General features: G+C 32.9%; 1 protein-coding gene across 1 annotated transcript in view; it reads right to left on the bottom strand.

Annotated features, from left to right (window-relative positions):
• Positions 1-9,959: 9,959 nt before the first annotated feature.
• SESN3 (sestrin 3) overlaps positions 9,960-22,143 on the bottom strand; it is a 68,914-nt gene continuing 56,730 nt past the window's right edge. The window contains exons 7-10 of the mRNA XM_074304481.1: positions 15,192-15,310; positions 14,280-14,470; positions 11,570-11,714; positions 9,960-10,163 (exon numbers count right to left, since the gene is read on the bottom strand). Of these exons, the coding sequence (XP_074160582.1) occupies positions 10,077-10,163; positions 11,570-11,714; positions 14,280-14,470; positions 15,192-15,310 (542 nt within the window). The 3' untranslated portion in view covers positions 9,960-10,076. The remainder of the gene's footprint in view (positions 10,164-11,569; positions 11,715-14,279; positions 14,471-15,191; positions 15,311-22,143) is intronic.

The following is a 22,143-nucleotide window of genomic DNA, read 5'->3' as shown; positions in this document are numbered from 1 at the left end:
AATGAAGCAGTCTCTCAGCACTTTACTAATCTCTTTGTGATACAATATTCTTAATTTTAACTAGTTATTTGTCTGTATTTTCTTGCCTAATAGATTGTAAGCATCTTGAGGATAGAGATGAACTTACGGCTTTTTGTATCAATCATAGCTTGTAATACAGCATTTTGCCCACAGTAGGGCAATATTAAAAATAATTGCTGAATACATGTTTCAGAAACATTGATGATACAAATGACTATTAACCAAGACATTAAAATGCATTGTGGGAATTTCTGTCCTTAATCTGTACCGAAGGTCATTCTAGGAGCACTGATGGGGAAGAGTCTTGCCTGGACTCTTATCCCTTTTCAATGGGTTGCTGTATTCCCTTGCTATGTAACACAAGCCCTGTATCAGGGGTCAGGGAAACAGTCATGCACATTTCAGAGGAAGACATCCATGGAGGTGGCTCACTTAGAGATACTATGCTATTTTAATTAGATGTCAAAACAAAAGACTACCTTTAGAAAATGTGTAAAACTGACCACACACATCTCCTTTAGCCTTTGGAATGCCAGGCCTATGAACAGCTTGAGTGCTGTTTCCTTTCTCCAATTCAACATAAAACGTTTTTTCCCCTGAACTTTAATACCAAAAAAAGGGTGCATTTCCATAGATTCAGAACACAAAAGAAGATTGCATATGAAACTATAAATTTCCATTTCAGAATACATTTTTAAAAAGTATTTAATCCCATATTACTTTCAAAGTTGTCTGGTTTAGACTTTTTGAACCCTTCTGAGCATTTTAAAATGTTTCAGTGGATTTTTTTGGTCATTATTGCTATGTATGCTAATTTGATGTGTTTAACCTTCAAATTGTTTGACTTTCCTTTGTTCCCAACAAGATTCATCTGATGCTTACTTCATCCCTTTGTGTATTTTTATGTACCCTAATTATGAGAAATAGCAAGTTTCACCTTCTTTTCTACATTAGAACCTTCTTTTTCCCTTCCTTCATTTGACCTTTTTAAACCACAATAGAACTTTCCACCCATAAGTACTCTTGTTTTTCTTATTTAACTTCCTTAGCACCCTATGAAGATATTAAGATTCTGAGGGGGAACTTGATTCTTTTTTCCTCTATTAGAAAATTAGTACTGCATTATCTTACTGTTCTTTTCAACTGCTCAAATTTACCTAAGTTTCTCTTGTGCTTATATTTTAAAGTTCCCATTCAGTTTCAGTCCTTTCATTTGGAAAGTTCGATAATTCTCTCTTCTATTATTATTACAGGCACATTTTCCCACCAGGAGTATCATCCTCAACTTTGCAGGCAGGTTATTGTCAGTTATAAGCTCTTATCTTTTGCCTTTTGGAATATTGTTCTAAAATCTGGTTTATAATAGAAATGACTGGGTTTTGTGTGCTGTGGTTTTATTTGAACTGTTTCAAGCACATAGAAAAATGGACTCAAAAGTCACCTTATTCAAGCTCTGCTGTAGATAGGGCCACAGGTAGTGGGGAAACTTTAGGTGAGGCATAAAACCCTTCAGCCCAGAGGGAACCTGTTGACAGTGTCTGGTTCGGCTCCCCATCTCCCCTGAGGAATTTCAGCCTTCCTAAGAAGTCAGGGAGCGGTGACAACCTGTGTTGTGATTGAAGCAGAGTGATACCAGGTGGCAAACTACATGCAATAGCAAGCTGTTCATGTAGCCCCATGTGCACAGTGTATATTGGGTGCATGTCTAGTGTTGTTTTTGTTACATAAGGTTATGAGGATATAAATGGGGGAGGACTTGTAATAAATGGACTTCATATTTCCACCATCCTTGAGAGTCCCGCCTCATCACTTCTCCACTAGGAAGGTATATTTTAATCACCCCAGTGTGAGGGCTCTAGAAAGCAGGACACAATCTTCTGCCTTGTCAGACACATCCTAAATGAGTGACCCTGGGCAAGTCACCTAACCTTCCAGTGACATGGACATTTTTCTAAGCCTGCAAATTGCAAAGCTGGGTATCAACTTGCATTGGTGGAGCAGAATGCTTCAGCAATGACTATGCATTTACACATATGCAAAAAATTTTGTGTATTTCGTACCCAAAGGACTAGTGTAAATATCACAAAATATTTTTAAAGTCTCCATTATATTGATGGGTCAGGAAGAATAAAGGAAGAAAATACTTCCAGGACATTTGATAACATCCTTTGGAATACAAATAATCATGCAAGATGGAACCATGGCAACCAGTCTTACTCACCTACAAATGTTCATTAAGCAAATAAAAAGCAAGTATCAGGGGGTGGTTTTGCCAATTTTATTGAACCAATAAAATTCCTACTAATAACAATGAAAGAAATTTCAGCAAGTATAAATGTGATACAGTTTAACAAACCCCATTGTTCCGTACCTATAAATAGAATTTCAAAATGTCATAAAAAGTGCAGTTTTATGAATTGTTGTTAACATGTTAATACACAATTCCTTTATTTAAAATGTTGTTTGTCTCAACTCTCACTAACAGTTCTTTCTGCATCTGGTCAAATAATATTATCATTCTCCCCCAAAGAAATTCAGACTAAAAGCACTAGACTATTATATTCCAACTGATCTGTTCATATCAGTTTATAGTCAGTTACAAAAACAGCAACATAAGGAAAAAAAAATACAACAACTAGTTAATGCAAAAAAAAAGCTCTCATGATTCCCCTAAGAAAATGTCTTAACTGCTGACTCATGTAATGGGCATAGGTTTTGTAAAGGCATATCATTAACTACTACATTAGACCTTATTATAGCAGGGCTTGCTTTTACGGAGGACAACTTGACAGTGACTATCAAGTTTGCTACTTTTTGGAATTAAAACTATAAATATAAGACTGATGTTTAACATTGTATTGTGAACTCTAAATTGCATCAATGGTTTATTTGTTAAAAGCTTTATTCTAATTTGAAAAATTATGTAGTATGACATGGCAATCTTAAAGATCACACCATCTGCCTCACATTAGCCCAAAGTCACGTGCTTCATAAAACAAATTTAAACATTACAGTAACAAAGCACAAGACTACAAAGGCAAAACATCACAGCTTCTGATTACATTGGATAAAAAGTACCAAGGAACACAAAAGATAATTTGTATTAATACTGATGAATTAAAGAATATAAGATAATAGACGTTCACAGCATGCTACATCTATTGCTCACAACTTCTGGATAAAACCACGTCTAAAACCAAAAGTCAAGAAGTTGGCAATCTGATTTTGATTTGCATATCAGCTACAAAGTCTTAATATATACATTCATTATTGTAGCTGGTTCAGCAAAATCAGTAACAAGAGGAATTTCAAGTTCAAATCCTATCATAAGCTACAGGATACATCCAGTTCTACCATGATCAGGAAAAGTATTATCTTAAGAGGTTCATCCAAGTACTGAGGCAGCAGCCCAGGTTTACAAGACTTGTTCTTTGCCTTGTATATGTAGACTGTGTGGATTGCCTGTCCTATTAGCATAAGGAAAATTCCTAACCACCATGTAGTTTGCTTCTTAGACTGTCCTATTTTGGGAAGCAGAGTGAATAAGGAAAAGTGAAACAATAGAAAGCAGAGAGGGGAGGAGGGAAAACTCACGTTTTTCTCTTGTGATCACAAAATGAAATGATTTTTTATTGAACAAGAGTACAATCTATTTTCATTTGAGAACATGACTAAACATTTAACTTACACAATTGACAGAACCAGTGAAATTCAGCAAAGAAGTCGTTTCTCAACATTACAAAAGAAAATTGTTCATTTAGCTGTCCAACGGTCATTCCTTGTCCACCCTACCTCCTACTTCACCCTGACTGTGGCATCTTAACCAAATAGAGAAAATAGTCTAATTAATCTGACATGCAATTATAAGTTTAAGAAGCAACCTTATTCAGGAAAAGTTCTCTAGCCAACTTCAATAGCAAGCTTCATAACATGTGGAGGAAAGCCAGTCAGGCCTTACAAGTAATACTTCCTGTTAGGAATATAGAAAATAGATCTTTCTCCTTAAAAGTACTGTTTACATATCCTTTGCTATGCATTTACCTTCAAGAAATTAAGTTGATAAGCACAAGAAACTCCAACAAAGAAAATCTCAGGACGAAAACCATCATCATCAGATTGTTTTTCCAAATGCTCAAAGTGTCCTATGAGCTGTAAAATAGTATTTGTTCTAAAGGCCATTTTACTGTCTGTCCTATTTTCAGAATTTCCACAGGCACCAAAAAGGAATCAAAATCCCAATATGGGCTCTTTTGTTTTCTTCAATCTGTACTTCATGGTGGGACATCTAATAGGTTTAAAATACCTTATGACCTGCTTTAATAAAAATAAGCTCCTTAGTCATTGTTAAATCTCGCTTCCTAAATAAAAAGGCCAGTAATTCATTCCTGGCCTCTTGAACTTAGTGCAGTTTTGGGCACATAGTAGATGCTTAATGCATGTTTGCTGAATGACTTAACTTTTGTCAAAGTGAGTTCTTCCTTACGGAGAATGAATAACATCTAACGATTACCACAGAATTGTGTTTTAACTATACTATAAAAAGTTGGTTGTTCATCTGTAAATGAGACATAGTCACATAAGTTAGAATCTTAAGTTCCTTGAGAGTGGGCATTGTTTTGTTTCTCTCTGTATTCCCTCGGGCCTAGCATAATGTCTGACACCTGGTAAACTTGCTTCTTGAATGTCCATGTACTCCCCAGTCTACCTCATTTAGGAATATCTTTACACACAAATGGCTAGTTTTTACTGCTAGATTCTTTACAGAAGCCCTGGGTACAAGAATCTTTGTTGATGACACTGCCTGAAGACATCTGAAGCCCTAGCTGGAGAAGAAATATTTCACTGAACACTACATTCTTGCTATAGAACACATTTTCACATAGAAAAATGGTATGCATGTATATATATGTATGTATTTTGGGAGGAGGGGGGAAGAATATGAATTCCCAGGATAGTTTAAACAAGTCTATTTAACACAATATAGAGCTGGTTTCATGTGTATATTTTACATTATGGATTAAGCAGTCTTTTGTGAAATAGCCTGAGATCGTAAGCACCATAATTCTATGAGAAGTATTTTCCCATTCCACACAACCAAGTTTTAAAATGAATTTTTGGAACAATATGCTTTTTTAAGATGGGGATCTCAAATCTCCAAAAGATAACATAGTAAACTGGATGAAGGGGGGAATATTTAACTTCCTATTCTAATAACTTGTATAAATATCAGTGTTTTTGCATTATTATTGACCTCAGATAGGATGGTACTTCAAACCCCTTCAAAATTCTGAACTGTTGAAATATTTCAAGTTCTGTGTTATATATGAAGAAGATTCCTACTTAAGTAGAAGATAAAAATCATTTAAAAATATACAACCTGAAATTTTGTACTCCTGAATATCTGGTTTCCTCTTTAAAAAGTAAATCCACAAAAATTATGGATGTTCATAGTTAATATTCTCTTCAGAAATGAGGTAGAGGAGAAGAGAAATATTGGCAGATTGGGATCTGTAGGGTCAGGATATATTACTAAAGTGTCTAGAAAGTTAAATTTGGTACTTTCTAAGACAAGGTATGGTATCTGAGACAAAATCTGGTTGGTAGGACAGATCTAAAGACAAAAGATATTTGGGTGGTGAAGGGATTGAAGAAGTTTAACAGAACGTCTTTTTTCTGGGAGGATGGTGGCTCTAAGCAGATGGCTGGTGATGGTTTGGGGACTAGATAGGCTGGGGAAGCAGGTGAAAGGCTGAGGCACTTGGAAAATGATAAAGCAAGCAAGAAACTTTAAAATTATATGTATATAGGAGTTTCCACACTGAAAATTTTATTTCTGTCTTGCATGCATTCATTCTATTGAGAACAGACATACACTAAGAATTATATTCCAAATGTTCCCTGAAATATTTCCAAGTCCAGGCGATTCTGGATAGAATTCTTTTCTCATATGGTTCTACTATAGTTGCTTCCATGTCCATAACCTGTTTCATTCTCTGTCTTAATTTCAATTGAACACACTCTGTTAAGTAAGCCAAATGAATACTGAAATGAGCTCCACATTTAACAGTCACTCACATTTTGTTGACTGAGATGAATACATTCACATTACAGTATTGTTTGGGGGAGAGACTGCTAAATTTGAATCTCAGATTCCATCGGGGAAAGAGAATAGAGAAGATTCTGACCATACAAATTACGCAATTTAAAACAATCTGAATAGAGGAACCATGTGTCTCTTTTTTTGAATAGTTTTTTTTTTTGTGGCTTAAACGCTATCTTTATATAAAAGTACTCTATTTATATCATTTACATTATTTTCCTGTTGCATACTTTTTACTCCTACAAGAACATATCATTTGCATAAGAAATTAAAAAGTCCTATTTGATAGAGAGGAGTTTAAAGTCTCGCTTTTCCAGAGAAATAATGATTTGCCATTTTCTTTTAAGCAAAATAAGCTCATGTTATCACCACACTGCAAAAATCACTTCTATAACATGCACTGAAATTTAATCTTTTTCCTACTGATGTGTCCTTACAGCTTTAATAAAAAGTTACTAATTTATATGCACCCAGACTGCCTCAAAATGGTGACCGACTATATTGTTTTCAATTACGTTCATTAATAGTTTTATTTTACTGAGAGGCAGATAAAAAGAAAATTTTGTCAAAGAAAAATTGCCTATAGTGTGAAAGAAAAAAGTGGCTGTGGGACAATGCTAATTGGTTTTTAATAACATTTCAAATGTTAACTCTCTCAGGAAACAATTTTTAAAAATAAAGCAAGGGGATTTAACTAAGCCTAAGCAACAACCTTATATTATTCAATTATGCTTTGGCATTCTAAAGATACAATGAAAGGCAAATGATTCCCTTCCCCCAAAATTCCATTTTAATTGTCTTTAAGCCTCATAAAATATCACAAGATACTATAATCCTTTTGGGGGTGCTGGCTATGAACTTAGTTCAAAGAGGTGCAGTTAACAAGTAGTTCTCTTTCAAAGGCATCATCCCTCCCTCCTAATTATTTTATGAGTTAATTCAAGGTCTATCTGATTGGAAGATTCTCTTTTATCTGCCAAGTTCCTTCCTCTAAGCACTCTGTCTGCCTATCAGCTGAGGGTCTTTGATAGGGACAAACTGGGCTAGGTGAGCATACGCTTCAAGGGATTGTTAAAATGAACTTTCAAAACATAAACAACAAAATTGAAGGATTCACATTCACACAAATATTTTTTTAAACTTACATTTGCACATTTAAGTTTGGCACAATGTGAGCCCAAGGTGTAGGTAAGCATATGGTATAATCATAACTTTACACCTATAGTGAACAAATGTGTATTTTAAAAATATTACATTTGAGTATAAAATCTATACTATAAATCATTACATAGTAAATTCAATACTCTGAAAAATACCACCCTGGAAAACCGCATCAGAATTTCAAGTTTGCAATATATGCAGAAAGGTAACAGCAAACTTGTTATATGTAATATGGCATTCACCACTTGGAATGCTGTGCATGTTGCATTGTAGAGGGTGCTTTGGCACCTTCAGAAATCAATTTCTCTAGGCTGATTCACTTTGAGGTTCACAAAGAAATAGTTTTATTTTCTCTTAACAATTCCATGTTGACTTTCCTCATAACTACAAGATGAATGCTGAGCTCAAAGGAAACTTTGCCAGATAAGAGATCCGAGTAAAGGCACTAATATTTCCATATTCCCAACTCCAGATACTTCAGTTTCAGGAAAGAAAGCTATTATTAGGTGGTTATATTAGTTACCTAAACCTTGTTTCACACTTTGTTTTCTAAAAGATCTGATGATCTGTGAGAACTCCTCCTTTCACATCTTTGAAGTAAAATTTTTTTATACTACAGTACAGTTTATCTGCAACAAAAGTGGGACTACTAATTGAAGGAACTTCAGTTAAAAAATATCAAGAGTACTAGGTATCCTCAAATTGAAGCATCTACATTGCTAAGTCAAACTGGCATTTATGTGGTCGTCATCTGCCTCTTGCCATTCTCCTGAATAACTTAGTTGTTAATTGTGTATATATATGTGTGTGTGTGTGTGTATTTATATATGTGATAATGAATAAAGTCAAAATATAGCCTATGTAATAAAAAACAGATGAGATTTTAGTATGCAGTTCTTTGAATAATCTCTTTAAATAAACCACCCTGTCTTCATAAAAATTAGATTTTTTTTCTCACAAGGAGGATTTCAAGCAAAAGTCTGCAATCCCCAAATGCAGATCTTACTTTACATTTACAATCATTTTTTCATTTTCTTATCTGGAACTAAAATGAAACAAAACAATCTAATGGCTTGTCATAGCAAAGAGATGATGAAATGGAAGGGGAGAACTAATTTTAGTAACTAACAGATTCATGATTATTGCAAGGAAAAAAACAGTTTTACTTAAAGATGACCAAAATGAAAATTTCAAATGAAATCTCCATGGATAATCTGGGGTTTTCATGTATTTTCCATGAAAAACTGAAGTTTTTTTTTACAAAGTTTGTATGTGTAAAAAAAAATATCAAGTCACTTTTAACCTAAAAACACTTAAGCAGTGTGGTTGTGTCCTACTGGATAGGTGTAAGCATCTCTTTAGGCACTTCACTGGTTCATCAACACAACACAAAGTAAAGCTATAAACACAGAAATTTTGTGCTCTCTGAAGATAGTCTAGTCAAGCAAAAAAACCAAATGCTAAAAGATGACTTTTTTGGCAGCTAACTTCCCCCCACTTGGATATTCTCCGTTGTCTAAAGAGCTTTTTCTGGGGAAGGGGATGCTTTGGCATTTAAAGAGCAGATTGTTCGACTCCAGTAAGGTAAAACAGAAAAGTTAAGCCTTGTGCAATAAAGAAATTTTACTCAAAATTTCTTTATGGCTATACTTAGAAGGACACTTTTGCAGTGACATAATAGGGGGAAAGTTGGTGGTTTTAATTAAAAAAAACATATTGCACTTTTTTTTTGTTCACTCACATTAATGCATAGAAACACAATTTTTACCTTTGAATAAACTGTTCAACTTATTAAATGAATGAAAATTATGGGAAATAATTCCTAAAGACCTAACAGGAAAAATACATTAGCCTTCCTTTGCTTTTCACAATACAGAAAAGCAGTATGAGAAAGGAAAAATGTGCAAAGAAAAAATTTTTGGTCAGTCTTGTGTGTATGAAAGTTTACAGGTGCCCACTAAGTGCAATGTATGCAGCACTCTAAGCAAGCACTCATGCCTTCAGAAGACTGAGGGTCACTGTCAGTGATAGAAAGGATTGTGCATAATTCCACTTTAATATGTACATCTGAAATGGAGAACTAAAACTTCTGCTGCACAAAAGAAAGGAAAATGGCTGAATTTGGCATTTCAGTAGCATGCTAGAGAATTCATCATAATTAATTTCACATTAAACTGTGGACAATGGTTGCATCACATTTCACGTATCACCAATAGCTAGAGAAAAACCAGTGCCTGACAAATAATCTCTTGGAGACAAGGGAGCAGCAGCTCGACTCCCCAGCGCATGCTTTTCCTCTGCCAGCCTTAGGACACAGCATTAGGATCTGAGAATGGCCAGATGGAGACATTCCTAGCTGGATTCATTCCAATAACCTGAACAACGATGGCTTCAATACAACAGAAGCGCTTCTCCTATACTTGAAGAAAACAAACAAAAACACAACACACACACACATACACACACACACACACATACCTCAAAGCACTGAAGTTACATTTTAAGAAAGCAGGTTCATGATTTATAACCATTATTAAAAAAAAATTCAACTAGAAACGATGTAAAGTAGTGCTCCTCAGTGTTATGTTTGCTATCATTAGTAATGTTAAGCATCAAGAAAAATAAAACACATCATTGCACATGACAGCCGCAAAACAAAAAAACACGGCTAAACTTGGACACTAGAGAATTGAATCATTTTTTGATGCTACATCACAAGCAGCTTCTGGTGCGTATCTTCTGTGAAAAGGTCTTTCACACATCTGTGACGTGGCGTTTTCTCTGCAATGATGCTTCAGGTCAAGTGACGAGTTATAGCACGAAGAGCATACAGAAGTTCAGCTTGCATGCGGGCTTCCATTAAGAGCAGATTTACATGAACCTGAAAGGAAAAATAAATTTTTTCTGTTAGTAAGTAGTATGGCAAGCAATACTGCATTCATTTTCCATAAATATGATTTTTTTAATCTTAAGAGAAAGATATTTCCTAAACACATAAACACAAATATCTATTTACCATTGTCAAGTGAAACCAGTACATTTGTAAAGATATACTTCTCTCAGAAAAGTCACATTAGCATTGTTTAAATATGGTGAAATATAAAAGGCTCAATCAAAAAACTCATTAGTTTTGACTGATGGATTCCAAAAGAGATTATTACTCATAGTAACATCAAACTATTAACACTTTAGTAAAGAACAACAAACTAAACAAATCTTAATTAAAGATATATCTAAGTTATTAAGTATTTGGTTCTGATTAGTCAGAGAAAAAGCAGAGTTCATTTTCACTTGAGTAGAGTTATCTTTACATTACTTTCCACAATTAAAAGACTATAATCTTAATTGTCTTGTCAACCCCAAAACATTTGAGAGTTTGGATTAGACCAATTTAAGTAACAACTGCTGGTTACAGATACTGGAAAATAGGCCATAATATTTACATACACAAAATGATTCTTCTAATTTTGCATGATTAATTTGAATAAATTACATTTTCCCACAATTTGCACTCAGACTAAACCATTAATTTCCTATTATGCTATTGTACTCAATTACAGGAACATGCTTTTCTTTCAGATTATACTTTTCAATCTGTACATTTTAGGTTGTTCTCAGAAATGCCAGATTTATTGTCATATACCATTACTTTCTCTGAAAAGTCAAGACAGGTACTTATCTAAGTTGCTAATGAGTATCTAGGACTTTCTTTAGAGATACACAGTTATGTACATGCAAGAACTCTTATAGAAGTTTTTAGTAAGAATTTAAGTCTTTTATAGATGATGTCAAATATTAACATAATAATTCTTTTTAAATTTATCTTAAAGTACTAAAATACAAGGTTTTATGGAACTACAATAAATTACTATATTTCTTTTAAAATATTTTTAGATTTCTTGTTTAATCTGATTGTTTTTAACTACTCCAAATCAATGAGGTTGTAACTATTCAAATCAATTTTTTCTTAGCTTAGAGGATATTTCTCTAATTAAAAGGCAATGTTCTTATTTAAAAACAAATTTAATCTCCAAAAAGGGCTATGATATGAAGAGATAAAGCAGAATATGTTGGAATCAATACCAAACATCAGCACAGAAAAATGCTCATATGTGGTTGCTGCTTCTTAATTTTTTTCTGTCTTCAAGCCTCAGTTCAAATCTTACCTTTCTGATACTCAGTTTAATTCATCTATAAAACAAGTAAACTAGATGGCCCTTGAGGTTCCTTATATTAGATATGGAGTCTTAAAATCTGGCATAGCAGATTTTCTTACAAAACACTTACCTTTTCTGAGTGTTTGAACTGACGCCAATAACTATCATACATGCGCTTGGTAGTTCTCTCAGGATAGCAGGTCACTGTCTTAATGTAAACCTTCAGGCTTCGTTCAAGTAACTGATTAACTTCTCCATAATCATAATCATCATATCTAAGCAAAAAAGCAATAAAACAGCTTTATGACACAATTCTTTATTAATAATGACTTGTCTCAAGTTTTTAGAAAGTTCATTTGTCTCTATTTCTCTTAGACAAAGTTGACAATGTTGGATATCTTTAAAAGTTCCTTTCAGAAACTATGAAGACTTAATATGGATCGAAGCACAATATTTTCATTTTTTTTGTTTGTTTGCTTTTTTCTTTTTTTTTTCTCTTTGGTCTGATTGTTCTTAGACAACTTGACAAATATGGAAATCTGTGTAAAAGGATAGCACATATTTAATCTATATCAGCTTGTTTGCTGTCTGCAAGAGGAGGGAAACAAGAAAAATTTGGAACACAAAAAAGTTCTACAAAAATGAATGTTGTAAATTATCTTTACATGTTTTTGGAAAAACAAAATACTACTGAGGAACAAAATTCCTTCTAGACTTTTTCCTCTTTATGATGTCTTTATGGTAGTTTTCAATATGGTAAGTAAGGAAAACTACAATTACTATGTATCACAAACAGTGTAGTAGGAAATGAAAAGAAAATGCATTGATTAAGTGTCTATAATGTGCCAAGCACTGTGCTAAGTGCTTAACAAATATTAACTCATTTGATCTCACAACTCTGGAAGGGAGGCTCTATTATTATCTCCATTTACAGGTGATGAAACTGAGGCAGCACAGATTAAATGACTTGCTCAGGGTCATATAGCTAGTAAGTATGGATGCAACAAGATTAATATTCATGTTTTCCTGATGCCACATCCAGCACTCTATTCACTGGATCATCTAACAGTCTAACAATTTATTAGCTAAGTGACATAGATAAATAAGTCACTTAATTTCTCTGGCTTCCTATGTTTCATTTATAAAAATGAAAGAATTAGATTAGTTCATCGCTAAGATTCTTTCTAGAGATAACATTATTACAATTCTATTTTTGAAAGGAATTGTATTTTCTTTTTTTTTTTATTACAGCTTTTTATTTACAAGATATCTGCATGGGTAATTTTTCAGCACTGACCCTTGCAAAACCTTTTGTTCCAATTTTTCCCCTTCTTCACCCCACCACATCCACCCCAGATGGCAGGTAGCCCAATACATGTTAAACATGCTAAAGTATATGTTAAGTACAATATATGTATGCATATCCATACAGTTATTTTGCTGCACAAGAAGAATCAGACTTGGAAATAATATAAAATTAACATGAGAAGGAAATCAAAAATACAAGTGGACAAAAACAGAGGGATTAGAAATGCTATGTAGTTATTCATACTAATTTCCCAGAGTTCTTTCACTGGGGTAACTGGTTCTATTCATTATTAAACAAATGGAGCTGATTTGGATCATCTCATCATTGCAGAGAGCCATGTCCATCAGAATTGATCATCATATAGTATTGTTGTTGGAAGTATAAAATTATCTCCTGGTCCTGCTCATTTCACTCAGCATAAGTTCATGTAAGTCTCTCCAGGACTTTCTGAAATCATCCTGCTGGTCATTTCTTACAGAACAATAATATTCCAAAGCATTCATATACTACAATTTATTCAGCCATTCTCCAACTGATGGGCATCCACTCAGTTTCCAGTTTCTAGCCACTACAAAGAGGACTACCACAAACATTTTTGCACACACAGGTCACACAGGTCCCTTTCCCTTCTTTAAGATCTCTTTGGGATATAAGCCCAGTAGTAGCACTGCTGGATCAAAGGGTATGCACAATTTGATAACTTTTTGAGCATAGTTCCAAATCGCTCTCCAAAATGGCTGAATGTACTCATAAAGGAATTGTATTTTCTACACTGTATTCTGACAGATACTCTAATCTTTTAGTTAGAAATTGTCTAGAGTTGAGATTTTAATATAAAAATTTAGAATTACTATAGAAAATAGACTCCAACCACTTAAATTCTAATTATATTTTTATTTTGAAAAGTTAAGAAAAGCCACAGCATGATTTATGGAGTGCTAATATAGTAAATCTGTTCCTAACTGGAATGAACTACATTTCTCCATAAACTACTTCAAAGATCATCTTAAAAATCCTATTATCCAGGAGCTTCCCTGATCAATAGCATCCAACACACATTGGTTTATTTCTCTAAAAATGCCTTTAGCACTTGGTATAAAATTAATTTGTTCCTATGATTAGAGTCTATAAGCTAAAGACTGTAAGTTCTGAGGTACAGAGTAACACTTCCACCTTTTTCTATAGCCTCTCAAAAAGGATATAGTTGATAATGCTTGATAAGCACTGGGTGTTAATAGCCATTTTTCCAGGAAGGTTTTCCAAATTTCATTCTTTTCCTTCCAACAGAAAAAAAAATTTGCTGATCTGTCTTTTCCCCACAGCATACTCAAAATACTTTCTTGTACAGTCATATTAAAATACAAAAATTTATTTGAAATAGAAAAAATAGTCTACATTTTCAGTATTTAGTTGTTTTTAAGTCAGGAAATCATAAAAAATATTTTTGATAGAAATGTACCTCTTTATGTATGAGTGCTAAATCACACATTTATAAAATTAATTGCAAATGCATTTACCATCATTTTCCTACCTGATTCCAAACATACAATGAACATAATTAAATAAAGCTCTTCGCAGCATGGTTGTATCCACATCCTCGTGGGTGGCCATAGTGTTGTAAGTGAGATTGTAGACCATCCTGAACTTTTCATCAAGAAGATGACCAATATCAGAGTAAAGCCTGTTAACCAGGGAAAATCCATGATTTTCCCAAGTATAGTCCTAAAAGAATAAAAAATTCAGATTAAAAATTTGTACAGTCTCCATTTTTTTGGTCCTCACAAATTGTAATAACTTACTGTTTCTTAAAACATATAAGCAAATTTCCTTCTCTATGAACTGACTTCCACAATTAATACATTTTTTTGATTCATCAGAACCATCTAATAAGTCCCCTGGGTTTTAGCCCCAATCCCAGGACTTCCTTAGCCAGACTGGTATCACTGTTCCAAATATTTGGTTCATGTAACTGGATGCATTTCCACTAAATTTTTTTCTTCCCCTCCCACTACCCCAGGAAGTTATTTAAATCAATTATTTAAAGTACATTTCTATTGTGCACATGAGCAACATCATTTAATTTGATAATCACAAATACCTTGAAGAATTTGCATTTTCTACTTATTGGTTTTAGCTCATTTATGTTTTATCTATGAAGATATAAGCAAAGGGCCAAAAAAGTTCACTTTCCATTAGATTTCTGAGAAAAGAAATGAATCAAAACTATCATTTTGTTACCTTAAATCAATCCAATGCCCAACAGCAAATAATCCTAAAGCAAATAAAATATGCCCAATTGTGCCTTTTACAAAGTACTTAATAAATTCTGAGTAGGAGTGTTTATTGAATTTACTTAATTCCTTTATATTTCAATTTATTTTCCAATATTAATTAAAATAGTTAAAACCATAGTATTCTGATTTGCTCTAAAGAAATCATATACCTGAGCTCGGAATGTTGGTAAATGCTCTTCTCCTCGTCTAGCAAAGTCTTTGTACCCAAAACCAGGATCTTCAATATATCTGGAGACATCAGATGTTGAAACTATATCGTCATCAAAGGCTGAGGACAATATTAACATAGATTATTAAAATAATTTTAAGCAGCTATGACCTAAACTCTATTTTGGACACTTCAATCCTTTAATGTCATTTTCAAAATTGAGCTCCCAACTTCAATATTTAAATTTAAAGGAAACACCTACTACTGAGTTCAATTTCTCTAAAAAATACCAACATCTAACAATTATGTGGCAAGACCAGAAACTGTAACTCAATTGAAAAATCTAAATAAGAAAGGTAATAGACAAAACCTACTGGTTATATATACTGTGGGGTAAAAGAAGAGAATCATATTTTAAGGAAAAATATATCCATTTATAAGGCACACATGTCTCATTTATATTTAATCTGTTTAGCCACAAAACAGCCAAAATTAAACTGGTAAAGTCTCTAAAAAGAAAGTAGAGAGCTATTTGAGAGAAGTCTTATTCTTCAGATAGACCTTGGGTTTTACATGACCTCTAAGGATCTTCTAACTTAAAGATTCTTTGTGTTGTTTAAGTAAGGAAAGACTACTTTTAGAGTACTCAAAGCAAAGCTTCACTACAAATATTTTGTATATGATCCTGAAGTGTTCATGTATAGTAATAATAATTTTTTCCAATTAAAAAACAGCATGTGATATAAATACCTATGAGATTTAGAACCTCCATATCCTCCAAAAATCCTTAATGACAGTGAGCTATGATAAAAATTTTACATGAATTTAAAACATTAAGAAATTTAAATACCAAATGGACATGATGATTTTTATAAATTGAGCAGTTTTAAATGTCTTACATGTGTCATTTTGAGGTAATATAGTTTTTAGTCTAGTGTCACATTTGTTTAGTCTTCCAAATCACAACAGTGCATCATTTTTCTTTTTTTTTTTAAATAAGTTTTTTTTTATTTTCAAAATATGTACATGGATAATTTTTGACATTCACCCCTACAAAATCCTGTGTTCTAATTTTTTCCCCTCCCTTCCCCCTACTTCCTCTCCCAGTTGGCTAGTGATATGTTAAACATGCATCATTTTTCTTAAACAGATTTATGGCCTATTGTTAATTCCTGGTAGGAAAATTCCCTTTACCACTGCAGATTAACTGTTCTGTAATCTTATAGCTGGACAACACAGAGATTAAGAGATTAACCCTGTCACACAATCAGTATATATCAAATTTATGACTTGAAACTGAGGACTTTCTGAAACAAAGGATGGCTCTTTAATCTGATGCTTACTTCATAAATCTGGGTCTAAAGGATATAGAGAAAATACTATTTTTAACTAAAAAAAGGGCTTAATTCCTTAAAAATGAGAAAAATGAATTCATGATAGTAAGTTATTGGCAACATAGATTGTTAGATTATAGTGGAGTTTCCTTTTTGGATATGGTTTGTATTGCATAGTCACAGAGGTCCCCGCTACCTCTTAAATTCTGCAGTGCTGATTTCCATTTCGTGCCTTAACAATGCATCATTCCTTTAATTTTGAGGTTTCAGAGTTATCCTATTATTTGTAGCTTTCTGCATTATGTTTTTGCTTCACTTTCTGTTGCTTCTATCAGGCCAAATGGGATTGACTTTGTAGGCCCAAACCTGACTAGAAGAAAGGTTGTTTCAGAATCATGTGCCTGAAATTAAGTACTCAATAAAATTCTTGCCATAAAATACAAAGAAATGCAGAACCTTTTTCCTAGAAGGGACCTAAAAATCATATTCCAGTTATAGATGAGAAAATTGAGGTCAAGAAAAGTAAAAGTAATTTCTTCAAAGTCATACACACAGCAATTGGCAGAGACAGGAATGGTGCCATAGAAGCTAGATCTGGAGGGAAGTTTAAAAATGGAGTAAGATCCTTTGTGTTTTATACATGAGGAAACTAAGGCCCACATAAGTTGAATGATTTCTATCAAGTAGTCAGATAATATAATAATAATGGATAACATAATATAATGGAACCAGGATTTAAGTCCAGAATCTCTGACTCCAAATCTATTATGCCTCCTCCCCCATTGCTCCCCCCAGATTCAATTTCCTAGAACCTGGTTTTGTTTCTTATGTAATCTAATATCTAAACACTAAAAGAAGAATTAGCTATACTACTTAGGTATTAATAAAAAGATACCAAAAAGATAAAAGTTTTATTTGATAAGTTGTTGTTGTTCAGTCATATCTGACTCTTTGTGACACCATTTGGGGTTTTCTTGTCAAAGATACTAGAATGGTTTATTTCTAAATGCCAAAGGATGATATTTTAAAATGATTTTAGTTTCCTCAAAGTCTCAAATTTTTCATCAGTTGCATACTATCAAACTATAAACTATGGACTTGGGTCTATATTAGATTTCATTGTGTGTTGCTAGATATTTTCATAAATCTCTTATTAATTTTATTTCCCAGTTACTCCCATCCTCCAATAAAGTACAGAGAGAAATTCACTCTTGGAGTAAATGTCAATCTTCAAGGTGATGAACTTTGCCTTCTCAAAACAGGAAATATTCTGACAGTTTGGGGGGAAACTCTGAATTCTTATGCATAAGTCATTTTAAAGAAGGCCATGCTTTCATAATAAAAAAAAATCACAAGTCATCAATACAATGATCTCTTATTGTTACAACTTTCAAAGAAGGATGACAATTAGAATTGTAGGAACAACATTCCAATGTAGTGTCTCAAAGTCCATTATTCTTTTCTTAACTTATTTGATTATATAATCAATGAAAAGTATGAAATGTCCCTTAGGTATAAGGAACTCTAGGCAGATCTAGAATAAGACAGAACAAAAGTGTTTTACTGTTATTTTGTTCTATCCTGGTTTAAGATTTTATCTCTTTTTTTCATTCGTGAAAGGAATTATATTTATGGCTATTAAGTTTATAATTTTTAAATATATATTAATTGTAGCTTATAAATATACTAAGGCTATTATAACTAGAACTTCTTGAAAGATACAAGTAGAAATCATACCAAGGACAAAAAAGAACTAACAACTCCACAATGTACTGAAAATGTTTTTAAGTTCAATTGATATCTTTTATATGATTCAATTATAAACGGATATTACTTGTAACTGATTGCCTTTGATCTTGATGTTAATTTCTGACTAACCTTGCACAAGCATTTAAAAAAAAGTTTTAGTGATGTTTTTAGTTTTGCATTACAAATATTTAGATTGTCCCCACTCCTTTAAGTACTTTATAATGAAGTAAAACAACTAAGAAAAACTATAATAGATTATTCTCTTCTGAAAATGCATGCAATTTGTAATATCCCTAACCTCTCAATTTAATAATAGTAATAATAAATTATCTCATCCATTCCCTCATCCCAAAGGAAAAAAAGAGAAAAGAACATCAAATTCTTTGTAACAAACACTTAGTCAAACAAAACAAATTCCCTCACTGGATATAGGTTCTGAGTTTTTCAAAGGCACAGACCGTCTTTTTACTTTGTTTTGTAAGAGCTTAGTACAATGCCTGGCATATAGAAAGTACTTAATAAATATTTAACTTACTATATAAAAATAAGACTTCTCATTTTGCACTATAATTCTGTCACCTCACTATCAGGAGGCAGTGTTTCATCAATGCTCTTTTGAAACTGGGGATGATGAATGTATCATAATTCATAAAACTTCCAAAGTTGTATATTTTTACAAGGTTGTCTTTTTATTTCATTCTTCACATGTTCATAAAGCTCTCAAAATTTAATTTTTATAAAATTGATCCTATAAATTTTTTATAGTTCTGCTCATCTCATTCTGCATCAGTTCATACAAGTCTTTCTATGATTTTTGAAATCATCTTTTTCTTTATGTCTTACAGCACAATAGCATTTCATCATATTCATATGCTATAATATATGTACCCACTTCTCAATTGATGGGTATTCCCTTAATTCCCAATTTTTTGCCACCACAAAAAGAGTTGCTATAAATATATTTGGTCATATAGAATCTTTTCCTTTTTTTTTTTTTTTTTTTAAATCTCTTTTGGGTACAAGTGCAATGATAGTATTAAAGATAGGTAAAAAGCCATGTACTGTTTATAACGTTTTGTGTATAATTCTACTTGCTTTCCAGAATGGTTGTGATTATCCACAGGTCTACCAAGAATACAATGTATAATGTGTTTCTTTATATCCTCCAAAATCAAGAATTTTCATTTTTTTAATCATTTTCCTGACTCCATGGATATGAGGTATAACCTAAAAATTAGTGTAATTTGCATTTCTCTATTTAGTAGTAATATAGGAACTTTTTTATATGACTATAACCTAGGATATTTATCAATTGGGGAATATCAATATATATTGTTAAAACCTCATGGAAACGAGATCTTTATCAGAGAAATTATTTACAAAGATTTTCCCCAATTGTTTCCCTTTTAATTTAGATTTAGATTATTAGAGTTAAATACTCTCTGAAATGTAAAGAATGTTATCTATGTTATTTTCCATGATCATCACTAATCCTTGTTTGTTCATAAACTTTTCTTCTATTCACAAATCTGATAGTTAAATTTTTCCATGTTTCCTTAATTTGTTTATAATATGACTTTTCATATTAATGTCATTTATCCATTTGGAGTTTATCTTAGCATGACAGTGTGAGACGTTGGTTTAAATCTAATTTCTTATACAGTATTGCTCAACTTTCATAATAGTTTCTGTCAAAGAGTGAGTCTGTATCCCTAGCAGGCAGGATTCTATGTTTATCAATACTAGTGTATTAGATCGTCAGGTATACAGTGAATTGAGTTGCTCACTTCAGAAACTTACTAGTCATGTGGCCCTGAGTAGGTCACTTAATTATGTTTGCCCCAATTCTTCATCTTTGAAGATGAAGAAGGAAAAATGGTAAACAGCTCTGACATCTTTTTAAGAAATTTTATATATATATATATATATATATATATATATATATATATATATATATATATATATATATATATATATACATATATATATATATATTTGTTTGTTTGTTTGTTTGTTTGGAATATTCATTTAACTTAATTTTTTTTATTCTTGAGATTTGATTTAGTTTTCTTTCTTTTTAATGCTAATGACACTTTTTTCAAAAATGGATTCCTAATTTTATAAATTCAATTTTTCTATGTTGTTAAGCTCTTCTTTGATGATCAAGATTTCTATTTTGATGTTTAATTTTTTTTTTATTAATATAAGTCTTTAAAGATAAAAGCCTTCTCCTAAGGACTATTTTAGCTGCCTCTCTCAAATTTCTCTATGTTGTCTCAACTGCTATCATTATCTGCTATGGAATAACTAGTCATTTTTATTTGTGCTTTGACATTAACATTTACCATCTGGGGATTCATATTCTTATAAATTTTAATCAGTTCCTTATATATTTTGGATATGAGATCTTTATCAGAGAAACTTGTGACAGTCTTTCCCCAATTGTTTCCCTTTTAATCTTAATTTTATTAAGTACTTCTGCAAAAATTCCTTATAATATAAAGATGTAAATGTAAAGAAAGCTATCCATCTTATCTTCTGTTTGTTTGGTTATTAACTTTTCTTTTATCCATAGTACTGATAGAAAAAGTAACCTATCAAAATCACATATTCATTTCCTCTGAAAATGATTTCCTCACACCTGTAATGCTCTACCTTTTTGCTTTTGACTACACACTTCCCTGCCTTCCATTAAAGCCCTACAAAAATCTTATTTTATGTCTTAAATGTGTGAAAAGGAAGCTTTTCCCAATCTCTCTTATTAATATCTGTAACGAGCTGTCGTCTCCAGAAGCTGCTGGATCGCTCTCTGGGAAGAGATCTGCTGTGTCTTCTACTCAAATCTCTCCGACAGATTCTTCTTCCTGTAATGAACCGTTGTCTCCAGGCAGTTGCTGTTAACTCTTGTCCAAAGAAGTGACTTCCCTTCCTGCAGAGAGCTCCGTCAAGCCTGATGCAATTCAGAGTCTCCTCTTTCTCTGAGAGTCCTCTTCTTTTATTCTCCCAGAGAATGGGCGTGGGATAATGCAAGGGCTTCTGGGAAGAACCACCCCAGCCAATGAGCTTGCCCCCTCTATCAAGTCAACCTGAGTTCTCACCTTGTAACTATCCAGACAACCTCAGTTCTCACTTAGTAATCCTAACATCTCCCCCTTTCTTTTGATTTAGAACATAGGACAGTCATGACCTTGAAACATAAATCCATCAATATGGGAAGTATTACAGATAATTACATAAATTACATAAGCACATAGTAACATAGTAACATAACACATGCTAGAAGTATATAACATAATCATAATCAAATAATCATAAATTGAAAATTTATAAATGTCCATAAGTCCATTGTCCATTAGTCTCATCTTGTGTGAGGAAGTCCAATGATTCCTGCTGGTTTTTAAAGTTCTTTAACAGTCTTCTTATTATCCATGATCTTTCAGTGTCAGATGTTTCTTAGATCTTCTCCTTTATTTTGAGGTCTTTCTCTTTTTCTGTCTCTCTCTGGTGGACAAGGCGAATATGACTCGTTGGCACCCATCTGATTCCTTCTCCTGCTGAAGAAATACAAGCAAACCCTCTCCCCCAGGCAGTTAACCTATCTGGTCCCTTCCATTCACCACTTTCTGGATCTCTCCACATCACCTGGCGATTATCTAAGGACAGTGGAGCTGCTCGCACTGGACACTGCCCTTCTGGTGGGTTATAAAACCTGTCTGCTGGAGCCAGTGCATCTTTGTCAAAAATTAGAAAATTAATGGTATAGAGAACTAAATTTAGAAGTTCTCTAGGGTTACCTGTGGCTCCCCCTTTCTTTTGTTTTTGGAGGAGTGTCTTAATATCTCTGTTTCTTCTCTCTACTATTGCCTGCCC

The sequence above is a fragment of the Sminthopsis crassicaudata genome, chromosome 3 (genome assembly GCF_048593235.1).
Source record: "Sminthopsis crassicaudata isolate SCR6 chromosome 3, ASM4859323v1, whole genome shotgun sequence".
In the NCBI taxonomy this organism is placed as follows: Eukaryota; Metazoa; Chordata; class Mammalia; order Dasyuromorphia; family Dasyuridae; genus Sminthopsis; species Sminthopsis crassicaudata.
This window is presented reverse-complemented; position numbering and strand designations above follow the sequence as displayed.